Below are 17510 nucleotides of genomic sequence, written 5' to 3' on the forward strand. Positions count from 1 at the left end.
TTATTGTAAAGTCTTATATATTTTTTTCTTTTACTGAAATTAACACTAAATTGTTTTCTTCTTAAAAAATAATAATGGGCCTGTTCAACAGTAGTAATTTTTTTTTTAAATCTGGTACTGTTCCTGAAAATAGTCACTTTTCCACCATCGGCCCGAATGGTTCAAAGAACAGTAAAATTGGTTGTACTTCCACTTGAGATTCAGTTCGGCAAGGCAAAATTACAAACCGTTCTCATCCCAGAATTCTAGAAGAACACACGTAGTGATGTCGCCACTCAGGATTGGTCACTTTTCTGTTGCCTGGAGAAGTGCACTATTTGAGTGAAGTAAACTAAACACTAGTTTAAAACAGAAGTATCTGATCATCCTCCATAACCCAATCGCTATTTACATCTCATACCGTCTGTAAACTGACTGTTTACCGAAGAGCTCTGCTATCAGTCTTACATTGGAAAATGAAACCATATCCGTCATGGTGAATCGGGACCTCCCTCGAAATCGTGTCTCACCAAACTGTCAGTTAATGATTATCCTAAGTCAATACGAATGATATTAATTTAAAATACACATAGCTTACTATATAATGCGCCCGAAAACACATTAGTGCATAATAAAAACAATTGAACTTAACACTTAATTAACTGTTGATCAATAAATAATAATAATATTAGCTTATTAAGTGACCCGATTTCAGGGGGGACCAAATTTGTCACAAAATAGAATGGTTAAGAAAAGAAATCGGTTTGGCACGACACTGGAAAAGTGGCTAATGATTATTGGCTAATGATAAAAATTAATTAATTATGGGGTTAAAAAAGCTCATTTAGATTGTGAACGGCGTCCTGACCCAAGCAGGTGAACGTACACCATGACAGATCATCTGCAGGTACTCACGCTTTCTCCAGACAGGATTCTCTGCCCATGTTCTGAGCGAGTAGGTTGGACGCCAGACTAAACAGCTCATCTGCCCACTCCTTTATGAATGACAAAGCAGAAACAAACAAACAAAAAAAAAGCATTTTCATTAAAAACTATTCAGGTCAAGTATCCTGACTAAAATATGCTGCACAAATCTCTCACTGACAGAAATATACGCTCTACTTATTTAATAAAATGTTATGATGCTGATGAAAACACCTTGGCGACTTCTTCTTGGAAGGCCATGAAGTTCAGGTACTGGATATTGACCATGTCGGGTCCCGTAACCACCGTCAGCATCCGGTTCTCTATCCGTCCCACCAGATTCCCCACATCCAGGAGCTCCCGGAGCTTTGCTTCCTGAGGGAAAACAATAATGAAGCCTCGCTGCCATAAAACATCTGAAATAAACCAGTAAGCCTCTTTACGGCTGCTTAGCTGTTGTGATCTCGCCCACAACCGTTTCCCACGAGCGCTTTTATCTATACGATAAAAACTGCATCTGAGCTTCTGAACACCTGCTGATGATGGAGAAACATTCAACACATCCGCTGATGTTACTTCAGAATCAGAACCCACACACTTTATCGTAGAAAATAAACCAAAAAATGACAAATGGATCCGGCCTGTGTGATGATTTCAGGCGATGGCTTGACGCCACCTTTGGCTCTACAAATAAAAATTACGAACTTATATTGTAATATTATCTTTATATTGTAATCCTTATGAGTACAAGTTGTAATTGCTGCCTATAGAGGCCCGTTCACACAGAGGATGATAACTATAACGATAAAGATATTATCGTTTATGACTATTATGATAACAGTAATGATATGGGATCACGTTCAGAATTATTTTTTTCCAGCTGATGAACGATTAAAACACTGACAGCCAATCAGAATCCATTCTGCTATGAAGAGCTTGTGCATTTAAAGTGGCAGACGACAAAACTGCAGTGTGCGATATCATAGTGTGAATGGGCCTTAAAGGGATAGTTCATCCAATAATGAAAATTATCCAATGATTTACTCACCTTCAAGCCATCCTAGTTGTATATGACTTTCTTCTATCAGACCAGCGCAATCTGAGTTATATTAAAAAATATTTGGGCTCTTCCAAGCGTATAATGGGAGTGAATGAGGATATTTTTTCTTACAAAACCCCATCACTTCGCTTCAGAAGGCCTTTATTAACCCCCTGGAGCCGTATGGATTACTTTTATGATGGATGGATGCACTTTTTTTCACTTGGAAGAGCCAGAATACTTTCTAATTTAACTCTGATTGTGTTCGTCTGAAAGAAGACAGTCATATACACCTAGGATGGCTTGAGGGTGAGTAAATCATGGGATAATTTTCATTTTTGGGTGAACTATCCCTTTTAAAACGTCCATTGTGTCTGAATACATGACTTACCACATGACATGTATTATTCACCTTATATTTCAACGCATAAGTAAAGTGTTTTCTGTGAATGTGCGAGACTTCCGATTTATTAGCTTCTATAGGAAAATAATGAGAGGAATATCAAAGTGCAGTAAACTGAAAAACTGTCTGCGCAACAAAAAGCTGTTTTGTACAGCAAAAAATAACTGAAAGCGAATGTCAGACACATTCAATTTACAAATGGCAGTGCTGCTCTTACCTGAAAAATAAGGTGGATGTTATAACTGCTATTTGGACATTACCTTGACAAACTCATCTCTGGCTGATAACATTCTATGAAAGCTTATTTCTGCAAGGGAATAAACGTGAATGTGACTTTTTAGTGACTCGTTTTCACGTTTTGAGAATCGTGAGGAAAAAAGACAAAATTGCGAGTCATAAACTTAAAGTTGTGAGGTATAAACCAATGTTTTTCTCTCAATTATGAGTTTATATCTAACAAATCTGACTTTTTTTCTCTGAAAAATTCTCTGAATTGTGTGGAAAAAAGTAAAAATTTCCAGTTATAAACTCAAAAAAAAAAGTATAAATGTATACTTTGCATTTCTCTGAATTCTCTCAAAAATGTCTGTTGAAAAAGTTATTATAAGATACAAACTCTTCTTTGAACAATTCTCTGAATTTTGAGTTATAAAACTCAAAAATGCTAAGTATAAATTTTGAGTAATTTTTGAGCAATTTTGACTTTTTTTCCACACAATTCAGAGAATTGTTCTGAGAAAAAAAGTCAGATTTGTGAGATGTAAACTTCAAAAGTTGCAATTACCTTTTTTAGTTTTTTTATTCCATGGCGAAAACAAAAGTCCATAGAATACATCCTAAACCGTAACACTGAAATAAGCATTTTCTGTAAAGCTGCAGTGTACTGAGGAAAGTGCTATGCAAATAAACTTAAAGTGAATTAACATGAAATGCATATGCTGAAAACAGGAATTATTTCATATGAGTCTGAAATGTAAAATAAAACAAAATCTGCCCGTTTGCTTTGAATGCAGATCAGATGCTCTGTTCCTGTTTAAGTGGGCGTTTGTTGGCAAGAATAACCTGCAATGTGGACCCGATTTTATGCCAAAAAAAGCTTTTGCGCCTGTAGCTATGATGCCTGAGAGTGTTGCTCAGGTAGGGAGCCTCTTTAGTTTTGGAGCAGGTCTTTCATCTGACGTGACGCCCAACAAGTGTTTCTCTCGACAGCACATGCAGCTGTGCAACAGGTGTGTTTTGGCCTCTCAGCTGTCAGCGGGTAATTACAACCCAACGCAACGACTCTCCAATCAAGCTCTGATGCGCGAGTGCGATCTCTGCCACAGCAGAACCAATGCTTGAACAAATATAATCAAGCGTAAAAACCACTCTCACTGCCAAACATGCACAAGGACGAGGACGAGAGACGCTGCACCGGCGGCAAAATCCCAAAGAGCACATGAGCGCATCACTGAGAACAAATGGAAAAAGACACCCAACGGTTTTCCATCAAGAAAAATCAAATGTTTTATCAATTTCGGCTGTGACTCACAAAAAACAATATACCTAGAACAACACCCCAGAGGAAAACGAAGCCATTAAAGAGTCTAAATCCATCAGTGCTCACGGAGGGCTTCGGTAATTTCAAAGATGGTTCAATGAGTAATATTACATTTTGAATTGTCTTCTTGCCACTTGAGGGAGCGAATGATTGAATGGCACCACCAATGTCTCGCTCCAAACTAGCATTTAGATGCATTGCTAAATGATGCTCGTAAATATTTTATTCAGTCGCATTCAGTTGAGAAGATGTGCAAACAATGAACACACTGTCACACCCAACACTGAGTGTATCAAAGAATCATTTAAATACAGTTGCTGAAATAACCTACACGCTAATAAATGCTGGGTTAAAAGTAACCCAAGTTGGGTTGAAAATGGACAAACCCAGGGGTTGGGTTAAATGATTAACCTGCTGGGTAGTTTTATTTAACTCAACTATATGTCTGGCTTAAAATGAACCAAAAATAGGCTGGAAATTAAAAATCAGACACAATTACTAGAGGCAACAATCATAATCAAAAGGTGAACATTTATTAATTAGCAATTTAATAAATCTTTATTATTTAATTATTATTCATTAAACTTATTAATAAAAGTTAATTTATTAAGCATATTAATAAATGTTGATTTCCAACAGAATTTGGGTTCATTTTAATCAAGTAATACAGTAATTTTTAAACAATAGTTAAATGAATAGTTAAATAAAACTACCCAGGAGGTTGGGCAAACATTTAACCCAACCACTGGGTTATACCTTAATACCTTTATTTTTTATATAGCACCTTTAAAAGTGGCTTTTTCAAAGCGCTTTACAAGAAAACATAACAGAGAAAACAACACATTTAACTACAAAAAATTCACATCAAAGAAATAGAAACAAAATAAAATGATAAATCAAGTAAAAGCAATCCTAAAATAGTATGTCTTAAGAAGAGATTTAAAAATCGCTAATGTGTTTGCTTCCCTGATGTCAGCTGGGAGAGAGTTCCAAAGCCTAGGAGCATAAGAAGAAAATGCTCTACCACCCCTGGAGCGAAGCCGTGTCTTAGGAACAACTAAGAGTCCACTCTGAGAGGAACGCAGATTTCGACATGGAGTGTAAGGCATTAAAAGATCAGTCAAGTACTGAGGAGCCAGATCATGCAAAGCCTTATATGTTAACATAAGGACTTTAAAATCAATACGATACCTGACAGGAAGCCAGTGCAAAGACTTCAAGACAGGGGTAATATGATCACCAGCCCTGACCCCAGACAGAACTCTAGCAGCCGAATTTTGTAAATACTGAAGTTTGTTGAGTAATGATTTAGAAAACAACCCAATCACTGGGTTAAAACAATCAAAATGTTGGGTTAAAACAGCCCAGTCGCTGGGTTAAAACAACCAAATTGTTGGGTTAAAACAACCCAGTCGCTGGGTTAAAACAACCAAATTGTTGGGTTAAAACAACCCAATTGTTGGGTTAAAACAGCCCAATCGCTGGGTTAAAACAACCAAATTGTTGGGTTAAAACACACAAATTGTTGGGTTAAAACAACCAAATTGTTGGGTTAAAACAACCCAATTGCTGGGTTAAAACAACCAAATTGTTGGGTTAAAACAGCCCAATCGCTGGGTTAAAACAATCAAAATGTTGGGTTAAAACAGCCCAGTCGCTGGGTTAAAACAACCAAATTGTTGGGTTAAAACAACCCAGTTGCTGGGTTAAAACAACCAAATTGTTGGGTTAAAACAACCCAGTCGCTGGGTTAAAACAACCAAATTGTTGGGTTAAAACAACCCAATTGCTGGGTTAAAACAACCAAATTGTTGGGTTAAAACAGCCCAATCGCTTGGTTAAAACAACAAAATTTTTGGGTTAAAACAACCCAATTGTTGGGTTAAAACAACCAAATTGTTGGGTTAAAACAGCCCAATTGTTGGGTTAAAACAGCCCAATTGTTGGGTTAAAACAACCCAATCGCTGGGTTAAAACAACCAAATTGTTGGGTTAAAACAACCAAATTGTTGGGTTAAAACAACCAAATTGTTGGGTTAAAACAGCCCAATAGCTGGGTTAAAACAACCAAATTATTGGATTAAAACAACCCAATCGCTGGGTTAAAACCAAATTGTTGGGTTAAAACAGCCCAATCGCTGGGTTAAAACAACCAAATTGTTGGGTTAAAACAACCCAATTGCTGGGTTAAAACAACCCAATCATTGGGTTAAAACAACACAATTGTTGGGTGAAAACAACCAAATTGTTGGGTTAAGACAACCCAATCACTGGGTTAAAACAACACAATTGTTGGGTTAAAACAACCAAATTGCTGGGTTAAAACAACCCAATCACTGGCTTAAAACAACCAAATTGTTGGGTTAAAACAACCAAATCGTTGGGTTAAAACAACCAAATTGTTGGGTTAAAACAACCAAATTGTTGGGTTAAAACAACCCAATCACCTGGTTAAAACAACCAAATTGTTGGGTTAAAACACCAAATTGTTGGGTTAAAACAACCAAATTGTTGGGTTAAAACAACCCAATTGCTGGGTTAAAACAATCAAATTGCTGAGTTAAAACACCTAATTGTTGGGTTAAAACAACCCAATTGTTGGGTTAAAACAACCCAATTGTTGGGTTAAAACAACCCAATTCCTGGGTTAAAACAACCCAATTGTTGGGTTAAAACAACCCAATTGTTGGGTTAAAACAACCCAATTGTTGGGTTGAAACAACCAAAATTCGCTAAAACAACTAAAACAACCCAATCGCTGGGTTAAAACACCAAATCGCTGGGTTAAAACACCAAATTGTTGGGTTAAAACAACCAAATTGTTGGGTTAAAACAACCCAATCACCTGGTTAAAACAACCAAATTGTTGGGTTAAAACACCAAATTGTTGGGTTAAAACAACCAAATTGTTGGGTTAAAACAACCCAATTGCTGGGTTAAAACAATCAAATTGCTGAGTTAAAACACCTAATTTTTGGGTTAAAACAACCCAATTGTTGGGTTAAAACAACCCAATTGTTGGGTTAAAACAACCCAATTCCTGGGTTAAAACAACCCAATTGTTGGGTTAAAACAACCCAATTGTTGGGTTAAAACAACCCAATTGTTGGGTTGAAACAACCAAAATTCGCTAAAACAACTAAAACAACCCAATCGCTGGGTTAAAACACCAAATCGCTGGGTTAAAACACCAAATTGTTGGGTTAAAACAACCAAATTGTTGGGTTAAAACAACCCAACCACTGGGTCAAAACAACCAAATTGTTGGGTTAAAACAGCCCAATCGCTTGGTTAAAACACCAAATTGTTGGCTTAAAACAACCCAATTGTTGGGTTAAAACAACCCAATCGCTGGGTTAAAACAACCAAATTGTTGGGTTAAAACAACCAAATTGTTGGGTTAAAACAACCCAATAGCTGGGTTAAAACAACCAAATTATTGGATTAAAACAACCCAATCGCTGGGTTAAAACCAAATTGTTGGGTTAAAACAGCCCAATCGCTGGGTTAAAACAACCAAATTGTTGGGTTAAAACAACCCAATTGCTGGGTTAAAACAACCCAATCACTGGGTTAAAACAACACAATTGTTGGGTTAAAACAACCCAATCACTGGGTTAAAACAACCAAATCGTTGGGTTAAAACAACCAAATTGTTGGGTTAAAACAACCAAATTGTTGGGTTAAAACAACCCAATTGCTGGGTTAAAACAACCCAATCACCTGGTTAAAACAACCAAATTGTTGGGTCAAAACAACCCAATTGCTGGGTCAAAACAACCCAATCACCTGGTTAAAACAACCAAATTGTTGGGTTAAAACAACCCAATTGCTGGGTTAAAACAGTCAAATTGCTGAGTTAAAACACCTAATTGTTGGGTTAAAACAACCCAATTGTTGGGTTAAAACAACCCAATTGTTGGGTTGAAACAACCCAATTGTTGGGTTGAAACAACCAAATTTGCTAAAACAACTAAAACAACCCAATCGCTGGGTTAAAACACCAAATCGCTGGGTTAAAACACCAAATTGTTGGGTTAAAACCACCAAATTGTTGGATTAAAACAACCCAACCGCTGGGTCAAAACAACCAAATTGTTGGGTTAAAACTCCAAATTGCTTGTATTGATTGTAAAATAAAGTGCACTGATGATTCACAATTCACAGTTAGATATATGAAATCACATTAAGAAAGTTTTAACTTGTGTGCATTGACTAAATCTTTTGCCTTTGTAAATGATGTGATCTTGATTATTAAAATCTTAGAGCTTAAAATATCATGATTCAGCTAAACAGCTGTTCTGATGGAGAAGTCAATGATACTAGATTAAAAACATTATTTAACATTTATTTCTGTAAACATGTTCCAATGCTGAACATCCAGAATATGCCTGCATGTTTCTGTTAGTGGTGTAAGCAGACTCCTAAGTGAAGTATTCAGCTTCAGCGTGTGAGAGAGGTGTGCTGGTTCTTTACTCAGTTATCAAATACATTATTTTCACCTGTTGGACTATAAAACAGCTGAAAAAATCCCACAGATACACAATGAAAGACCTGAGCCATATCTAGAATGGAAAATCAATTCAGGAGAACAACCTAGCAACTATCTCAGCGACCACAGAGCAACACACTGCATGGGCAACTATGGCTGCACAATCTGTGGAGAAAAAACAAAAAACAAAACTCTAATTGTAATCTATTTGATACAAAACTGTGAATGCATTTAAAAAAAAAAAAAAAAGATATCCAAGTTCGCTCTGCTTGTTTGTAGCACTCTAAATAATGCTGGGTTAAAAAATTACTGTATTGCTTGCTTAAAATAAACCCAAATTATGTTGGAAATTAACATTTATTAATAAGTAGATTTTTTTTATATTTTGGGTTCATTTTAAGCCAGCCATACAGTCATTTTTAAACAATAGTTGAGTTAAATAAAACTACTCAGCATGTTGGGCAAACATTTAACTCAATCACTGGATTTGTCCATTTTCAACCCAACTTGTGTTTTTAACCCAGCTTTTTTTAGAGTGAGGGATGTACAATATGGCCAATTTTTTGCAATACTAAAATTTATGGTTATCTTAATTTCTTCATTTTCAAATGTTCCCGCAGCCATGTGATCGCCCACTAGTGGCTGGATGCAGTATAGGTCATAAACCCCGCCCTCTCCATAAAAACCAATGGGACGTAAGAGAAACAAACAAAAAAAAATCTAAGTACACTTCAAATAATTTTTTTCCGGAGATGGCTCGTGTAAATTTAGGTAGTTGTTATCATGCTGGCATATGTTCAAGTGTTCGTTTTTTTTCCAATAAGCTTGGTTTTAGTTAGTTATTCGACTAAATTCGATGCTATAAAAGTGAGGCGTTACGTCACAGCTGACAGCTGAACCTCTGGCTCCGAATGATGTCACCGTCAATGACCGTTTCTAGGATATTTTGGCTTCATTTTTCGACAACAGAAGGAAGTGAAAACATCCATCTTTTTTACAGTCTATATCTTGCCTTTTTTTCAGACAGGATCTTCCCGTAACCCTCATGACTCATGATTGTGCTCTGTCCCCGGGGCCCCTGCAGACAGACTACTGTTACACTTTTATTTAAAGCAGTTTCCTCCGACAGCATGACAGACGACACAGGTTCATTAGTGAAAGACGCTGTGTGTACTGCAGACATGGGCTCTGAATAGCACATGAATAATACATGCAGTTATTGAATATTAAATGCACTCTTTAAAAGGGGAGTTCTGTATGGAGTTCTGGACAGATGTGTGAGAGATTGGCGCTAAAAAAAGATCAAGCCTGTAAATAGCCTACTTGCTGCATGATTATTTGAATTGCATTTTATTTTTCCGCTTTCCTTTACATTTCGCATGTATTATTTTGAACAATTTCAGGTTGGTTTAGTGTGCAAAATCTCACCGCCATGAACATGCATTTCAACACGTCAAACTCATGAACACTGTCATTATTATCTCTGCGAACTCTTTCACGTGGGCATGTTTCATGCAAATCTCCTTTTATATTCTCTGCATGATGCCTGGGCGAAAAGAAAGGTCCTGTTGAGAGGAAAATAAATTGGATTTAGATTTCTCTGCACACCTGCATATATTACAGCACTCCAGAATCCTGACAGATACAGACGTGCAGACGGCCTTTTGTAATGAGAGACCTCTACATTTTCTATTTGTCTGATGGAACTCAGCGCTGCCTGTAATAAAACAATACATCGTTGATCAGCACAGTGAAGAATCAAGAGCAAGTTAATTGGTTTTTGCAGCATAATCACAAAACGACTGACAATCTCAACCCTTGATCATTTAAACGTGCACTTTAAAAGAATAAGATGAACGCTAGATGAAAATGAGTTGTGCTTGGCCCTGATAAGCTCATTATCATGACGTTACGGTTGCTAAGGATTTCTGGATTGTTGCTAAGGTGTTGGGTGGTTGTTAGGTGTTACTTAATACCAGCCAAATCCAGAAGAGCATCTGTTAAGGTCTGTTCAGCACAAGTATCTCTTTTTCTCATTTTATTGTCTGCCCCTTAGGGAAGCACGATTAATCACAATAAAACTGAAATTGAGATATGGATTAGTACGATTACCAAATCATAAAGGCTGGGATATAATAAAGAAATATATGCGCTGTGTGTTTCAGAGTGAAGCATGGCATTGTGTCCTTTTATACGTGTGCAGCTCATGATCCAGTGCTTTCTATGGAAGCTTGTTTCCGCCAATGGATACAAATTTAAAAAATAATTTATCTCACAATTCTGACTTTTTTTCTCAGAATCGTGTGATATTAAGTCGCATTTGCGAGTTATAAAGCCAGAATTGCGAGATATAAACAAAAAATTGCAATTTATATAGTCTGAATTGCGGAATATAAACTAACAATTGCGAGTTACCTGCTCTTGCAGACACCACACGTTATCCATGCCGAAATGAATCTGCTGCAGTCAGGAATTACAAGTAAGAGCTCTGTAGGCTGTTTGCATTGATTATTATTGTAATGTTACGTGCTATGAGACATGAGGCAATTTGACGGATCAAAACACAGGCAGAAACAAGCGATAAAAGCATTGCTTATTTAGATCTTTAAAAAAAGACTACAATGTTCAAAATGTTGCTTTTTTTAAATGAAACTTACCCACATTTAAGTGCTGATAAAAAAAGAATGCATTAAGCTAACTTTTTTGTTTTTTGTTTAAAAGCAGAGGCTCTGTTCTTTCTTTTGATGTGTAGCATGTTCAGATATTCATAGAACAAAATATTCTGGGGGCCATTAATTTTTGTGAAAATGATGAAAATGGCGGTGAGAGAAAAAAAAGAGTGAGGGGAAAGAGTTAACACTGTTTATTAATGTGAAGCTGCTTTGAACAATCTGTATTTGTGTATGCACTAGAAAAGTAGCTCCGGCTACAATGTTATTACGCAAGACGCGTGCAGTTCTGTTTATTCACCGCTAGAGGGCCAAAAATTGCAGACTGCAGCTTTAAATCACAATTATTATCAGGAAAATCACAATTCATTTATACGTGAGCAGGACATGATCCTGACTTTTAAGTGTCTCAGAGCAGTTCCGTGACGCATGATAATAGGTATCTTTTCCATGTTCATTAATTGGAGTTTTTGTCCTATAGCCGTGACGGCGACGTGATGATTCGATTTTAGAAACGGTTTCTATTTTTCGGTGACGTCGTGGCTGGAACAACACCACAAAGTATGATAATGACAATCTCAGGTAATGTTTAGGTGCTTTATTTAAAGTTAAACACATCTAATGTGAGTTTGAATATCATTTTGTGTGTCTTTTATAGCAATACCGAAAGCAACAATGGACAATTCACCTCAGATCTTCAGAAAGAAAACAAGAACATATAACTGTCAACTCATTGAGAACAGACGGGTGTATTCTATGACAAAGATTGTTTCAGAAACTCAGTATGTCTTTTATAATAAATGGTGTAATATTCATGAATTTGTTCAATAATAATAATAATATTTCATGAGTTTGTTCAAATCACTGAATAGTAACATTGCTGCTTTCCCTAGCAAACACCATTAACAACAGATTTCTCTCAGTACAAGAAGATCCAGACTCACGCACAGTCCACCTACACCTGTGCTAATCAAGGACGCCCCTGTAGTCTTTCTCTCCCTTTGGGCCTGGAAAGAATGCTCCGCAATGCATATTCATGATGATGATGGCGGAGCTGTTAAGGAGGAGGTTTTAAATCAGATGAGTCAGCGTCGATGGGCCCGCAGGCGAGCTGTTTCCTGCTCTCCGCTCCAAAGCCCTTGTCATTGTTGTCACCTTGTCCTCCGCGAGGCTCCTCGCCATGTTGGATGCCCTTTCTCGCAACCTCATTAGCTCCGGTGCCTTTGGCTTTGGTCACATACAGGGAGCCTTTCCACAAGAGTTTCTATGGCAACATGCATCAAGACTTCGTTGCCTTTGGGAGCCGGATTTAACCAAACCATGTCGTATCAAAGTAAAGGGCCACGGTGCATCTGCTCTGACCACAATCATTAGCTTTGAGCTCACTGGATCTCTTTCAACCACCAAAGACGAGTGAATGACCTGCCGGACAATGCGATTCACCGTGACGTTGAGTCAAGCCTTTTCATGTCACTAATAAGCAATTAAAGCAAGCGTGATGTGTCAGATCATGGGTTCAGATGTGTTATTCTGTGAACCTACAACAGCTGCAGTAAAATGAGTAAGAAATAACCAGGTGTCATATTAAACCAGCAGGTAAATGTTGTAATGTTGAAAACATTTATTTACTGATTTAATGTTTTGACACCTCATAATTACACAGGCAAACAACCTCCTGAAAACTGAGATTAGACCACATACTGCAGCAGCGTTTTGCATTCTGAAGAAAATGTAATTTATGATATTTATGTACTTATAAAGTCACATTCACTCTATTTATGTATTTATACATTATCATCACATAATCTTTTTTTTTTTTTTTGCATGGCGCATTTCATAATCATTTCAAAGCTATGTCACTGTGACTATAAATAAATCATGTATAAATACATGCATGAATAAAAAATACATATTTATAAATAATAAATCATTTAAATAATAATAAATAAATAACACTCAAATAGATAAATACATAAAAATATATTTTTTTTTAGATTTGTAAATAAAATAAAATAAAATATCAATACATCTTTGTTCTGGGTTAAAAAATAAAATGTGCCTACAATGTTGTGGCATGAATCATATATTCAGATTTCTAAATTTGTTCAATCCAATGAAGCCGTATGATTATGAATAAATTGAGAATCACAATTTTTTTGTTTCAAACACAGATCACAATTTTCCCACAATTCTGAATTAAACAAAATAACTAAACAAAATGTTAATTTACTAGAGATTCTGAAAAAATGTAGCTGCAGTCTATTTAAAATGTTTAATTAATCTGAATCAATTATTTTTTAAAAATCAGGTTGAATGAATGATTCAATGACTCACTTATAAAGACTTCACTTGTTTCATTACTGGATGAATCAGCGTTTTTAAACGAATCTCTTGAAAGAATGATTCAATGACTCATTATTAACTGTCACTTGTCGCCACCTACTGGTGTAGTGATGTAATCGATACAATTGTTATTTGATGCACCAAGTTACTTTTTAAAGGTGATTTGCTCAATTTTGATCTCTTCCGCGGACATCAGTGTTTATATCTGAACTATAAACTTTTATCCCAGTTCTTCTGTGATGATTTGAATATTTGTAACACAGAAATAACAAAACTGTGTGATTGAAAAGACGCAGAGTGAAGCAGATTCATACATATGTATATGGTAACTCCTCCAGTTATTCTCTATATCAGTGTCAATGTTTCTGAACTCTCTGAAACGCCTCTGTTGTAGTCTTGAGTTTTCTTCGGGAATGAACACATCACAATATTCCTCATTAACATAATTCACATGCAGAATAAAGGGGCGGGGTCTGGTTGAGTTACTTAGTAGTGTGTTGAAAATGGTGGTTATGGTAAGGGGCGGGACATTTCCCCAAACACGCTCAAAGTGCTTGACCAATCACAACACACAGCCGACCAATCAGAGCTCATTGTGCTTTTCAGAAGGAGGGGCTTCATAGAGACAGGAACTAAACAGAGCGTTACTGACAGACTGGGAAGAGAGGAGCTGCAACAATGGAGAATATGAGGAAAATAATCAACATTCAAGCATGAAAACCTGTTCTAGGTGAAAGGAAATCATGACTTTGTAAAAAGGCATATAATATGGCTTCTTTAAGAACTGAAAGATTCTTTGGGGAACCAAAAGTGTTTCTTCTGTCTCATCACTGAGAAAACCTCATTTTGGAAGCGTAATTTTTAAGAGCGTAAGAATGAGCAACAGTGAAGCTTTTCTTAGAAAAGCACTAATTACAGCACATTATCATCTGAGTTTCACATGAGAGCATGTATTGTAAAGTAAATCTGAGAGTGGGTGGAAGTCGTGGACCTCTAAATCTGTGTTCAGATTAAGCGCGCACACAGCTGCTGCAGCAGAAGTGTGTTGGCAGATGGGCGGACTGATTTCATGGCGTTGTGTTGCGGTGCTGATCCTCCTCCAGGCACTTTTTTTGGTTTGAGAGAAAGTGGGCAGGAATCAAAGGCTATCCTCTTCGTTTTGGCTGAAGTCCCAATGGTTCTTCTGTCTGCTTCATGCTTGAATGCTTCATTACCCAAAGCAAAAAGGGGTGGTACCTTTATATGAACTAAAAATATATGCTGTTGCATAGAAAAGAGCAAACTGCACCGGCTGATAGAGCAGCAATGCAGACAGCACAGTCTAACACACCTAAGAAACAAGCGCTGAACACAGCTGAGCACAAGCTCACAGGAAGCAACAGACACACAGTCTTTGAGTAACCATGGATGTGAGAGTGGATTTAGAACAAATTTAGGATCAAATGTGGAATCAACTCAATTCACAAGTACATAAAAACAATTCCTGGTGTTATAAATATTTTATATTTATATAAAGTACTTGATTTATATAAAGAATAGACTGATGGCTTAAGATGATCACATTTGTAATAATAATAATAATAATAATAATAAATATTAATAATAAAAATAATAACAAATGTATTATAATTTACTATATTATTATTATTATTAATAATACTAATATATGTATATATATATATATATATATATATATATATATATATATATATATATATATATATATATATATATATATATATATATATATATATATATATATATATATATATATATATATAAATTATTATTAGAAATGCAATAATCCTAAGTAATGTCTATACTTATAAAATGTTTAAATATATATTTGTTTATATTTGTTACTATATATATAATATATTTGGTTCCCTAAATAATCTTTCAGTTATATATATATATATATATATATATATATATATATATATATATATATATATATATATATATATATATATATATATATATATATATATATATATTTAAACATTATTGAATAATAAATTAAAAAATATAAGTATTAATAAAAAATGAAAAAATATAAGTATTAATAATAGTAATAGTCAATTATTATATATTTATTGTTTAATAATAATTAATTATAATAATAAATATAATATTAATAATAATAATAAACAATAAATATATAATAATTGACTATTACTATTATTAATACTTATATTTTTTAATTTATTATTCAATAATGTTTAAATATATATATATATATATATATATATATATATATATATATATATATATATATATATATATATATATATATATATATATATATGACTTAGGATTATTGCATTTCTAATGATAATGATAAATATAATATTAATAATAATAATAAACAATAAATATATAATTTACTATTACTATTATTAATACTAATATTTTCAATTATTATTAGAAATTCAATAATCCTGTCATAATTCTATACTTATAAATATTATATAATACTTATAAACACTTATTATAAATATAAAACACACACATACAGTGCTCAGCGTAAATAATATTTAAACATTTTGTGTCACATACATTTAAACATATATAAATGTATATTTATATAGGGGTGCACATTTTTTTTTGCCAATTTGCCCTTTAATATTTGGAGATAAATAATGTGGACAAACTACAGAGCACTTCAGAGACTCATATGGCAGAATGGGAACAGCTTTTCCACAAAGCATACGGTCATTAACAACAGCAGTGCCATTAGCAAAGCTCTGATTGCTTGTCAACAGATGGAGGCATGTAAACAACCCACTACTTACTGAGACAATCTGATTGGTTTTAATATGCATCATATACATTTATGACATAAACGTCTCGTTATCTTCTCCACTTTTCAGTGGAGTAATTAACAGCATGTTATTGTTCTTGCTGTGTGCTTTAACGAGAGGCCCAGAAGACTGAACAGTAAAGATCCGGCGAACAAGGGAAAGACGATCAGTTCGGTATTCGCCTGCAACAACTCAATACGGTCCTTCTTCTTTTCAATTAACAACACATCTTTATTGAGTTGCATAAAAAGCAATTCCAAACAAAAGCAGCAGGATATTTTTCATGGTCTCAGTGCACTAGTGATTAAAATCTCATTCAAATTCCTTTCTTATCAAAGCAGTAAAGTTAAACAGCTTGCAATTAGGAGGTACCTGCTACTTTGGGACGAACAAAACCCAAAAGATTAGATTAGAAGAGTTGGTGAACTAACATAAACTTTATATATAAACACCGATCAGGCATAACACTATGACCACCTTCCTAATATTGTGTTGGTCCCTCTTTTGCTGCCAAAACAGCCCTGACCCGTCGAGGCATGGACTCCTCTAGATTTTAGGGCATAGGGGGCGATTTCGGACACAGCATTGGTGTATGTAAAGCCCTCATTTTCAGTTATTGTTTGTCAGATCTCATCTATGGTAAAGTGGTTGTTCAATTTCCTGCATTTGAATTCTTGTATTCCTGAAGAAGTGTTAAACAAACGGTTAAAGCAGAGTTTAGTTTTCAAAAGCACTTCTCCAGCATGCATTAAGTCTTATTGGGTGCTGAGTGGCTCAATCGATCAATTGAGCATCGCTCCTTCAGACAGCATCTCACTCTCTCAGAATGATACAGCGTCTCATCTTCAGTCTGTGGAAATGGCTTCGACCTCTACATCCAAGGGTGGATGGACGGTTTGTTGTGGCTCGTGGATGCCTTCATATAAACGCGCCGCTACAAGATTTATTCAGCTGGCTTTGACACCAGCACACTGCGTTTCCCAGAATCACTCTCAGTCATGACACTCGAGTCACACCGCACTCGCTCACAGAAGATGCTTTATATCATGGTGCAGAAAGAGAGAGAGAGAGAGAGACCGCGGAAATCAGCACTTTCACCACCTCAGTACAAGCAGATGTAGAGAAATTAACAGATAATAATCTATATACACTACTGGTCAAAAGTTTGGAATAAGTTGGAATTTTTACAGTAAAAACAGTTATTTTGTGAAAATTTCAAATAAACGCTGAACTTTTTAGCATCATTTCTCCAGTCTTCAGTGTCACATGATCCTTTCTTTGCTGCTCAAGAAACATTTCTGATTATTATCAATGTTG

At 35.4% G+C, this 17510-nt stretch overlaps 1 protein-coding gene across 3 annotated transcripts in view; it reads right to left on the reverse strand.

Moving 5' to 3' along the window:
• The window catches only part of plcb1 (phospholipase C beta 1), a 79080-nt gene that overhangs the window by 45676 nt on the left and 15894 nt on the right, over window positions 1-17510 (reverse strand). For 2 of the 3 annotated variants that reach the window (XR_010892565.1, XM_067368444.1), the window contains exons 4-5: window positions 1138-1278; window positions 895-974 (exon numbers count right to left, since the gene is read on the reverse strand). Coding sequence is in view for 1 of the 3 variants with exons in the window: in XM_067368444.1 (XP_067224545.1) it covers window positions 895-974; window positions 1138-1278 (221 nt within the window). In the remaining 2 variants the exon portion in view is untranslated. Of the gene's footprint in view, window positions 1-894; window positions 975-1137; window positions 1279-17510 lie in introns of those variants that run through there. The other variant, XM_067368445.1, reaches the window with a different exon arrangement.

The sequence above is a fragment of the Chanodichthys erythropterus genome, chromosome 18 (assembly GCF_024489055.1).
Source record: "Chanodichthys erythropterus isolate Z2021 chromosome 18, ASM2448905v1, whole genome shotgun sequence".
Lineage (NCBI taxonomy): Eukaryota > Metazoa > Chordata > Actinopteri > Cypriniformes > Xenocyprididae > Chanodichthys > Chanodichthys erythropterus.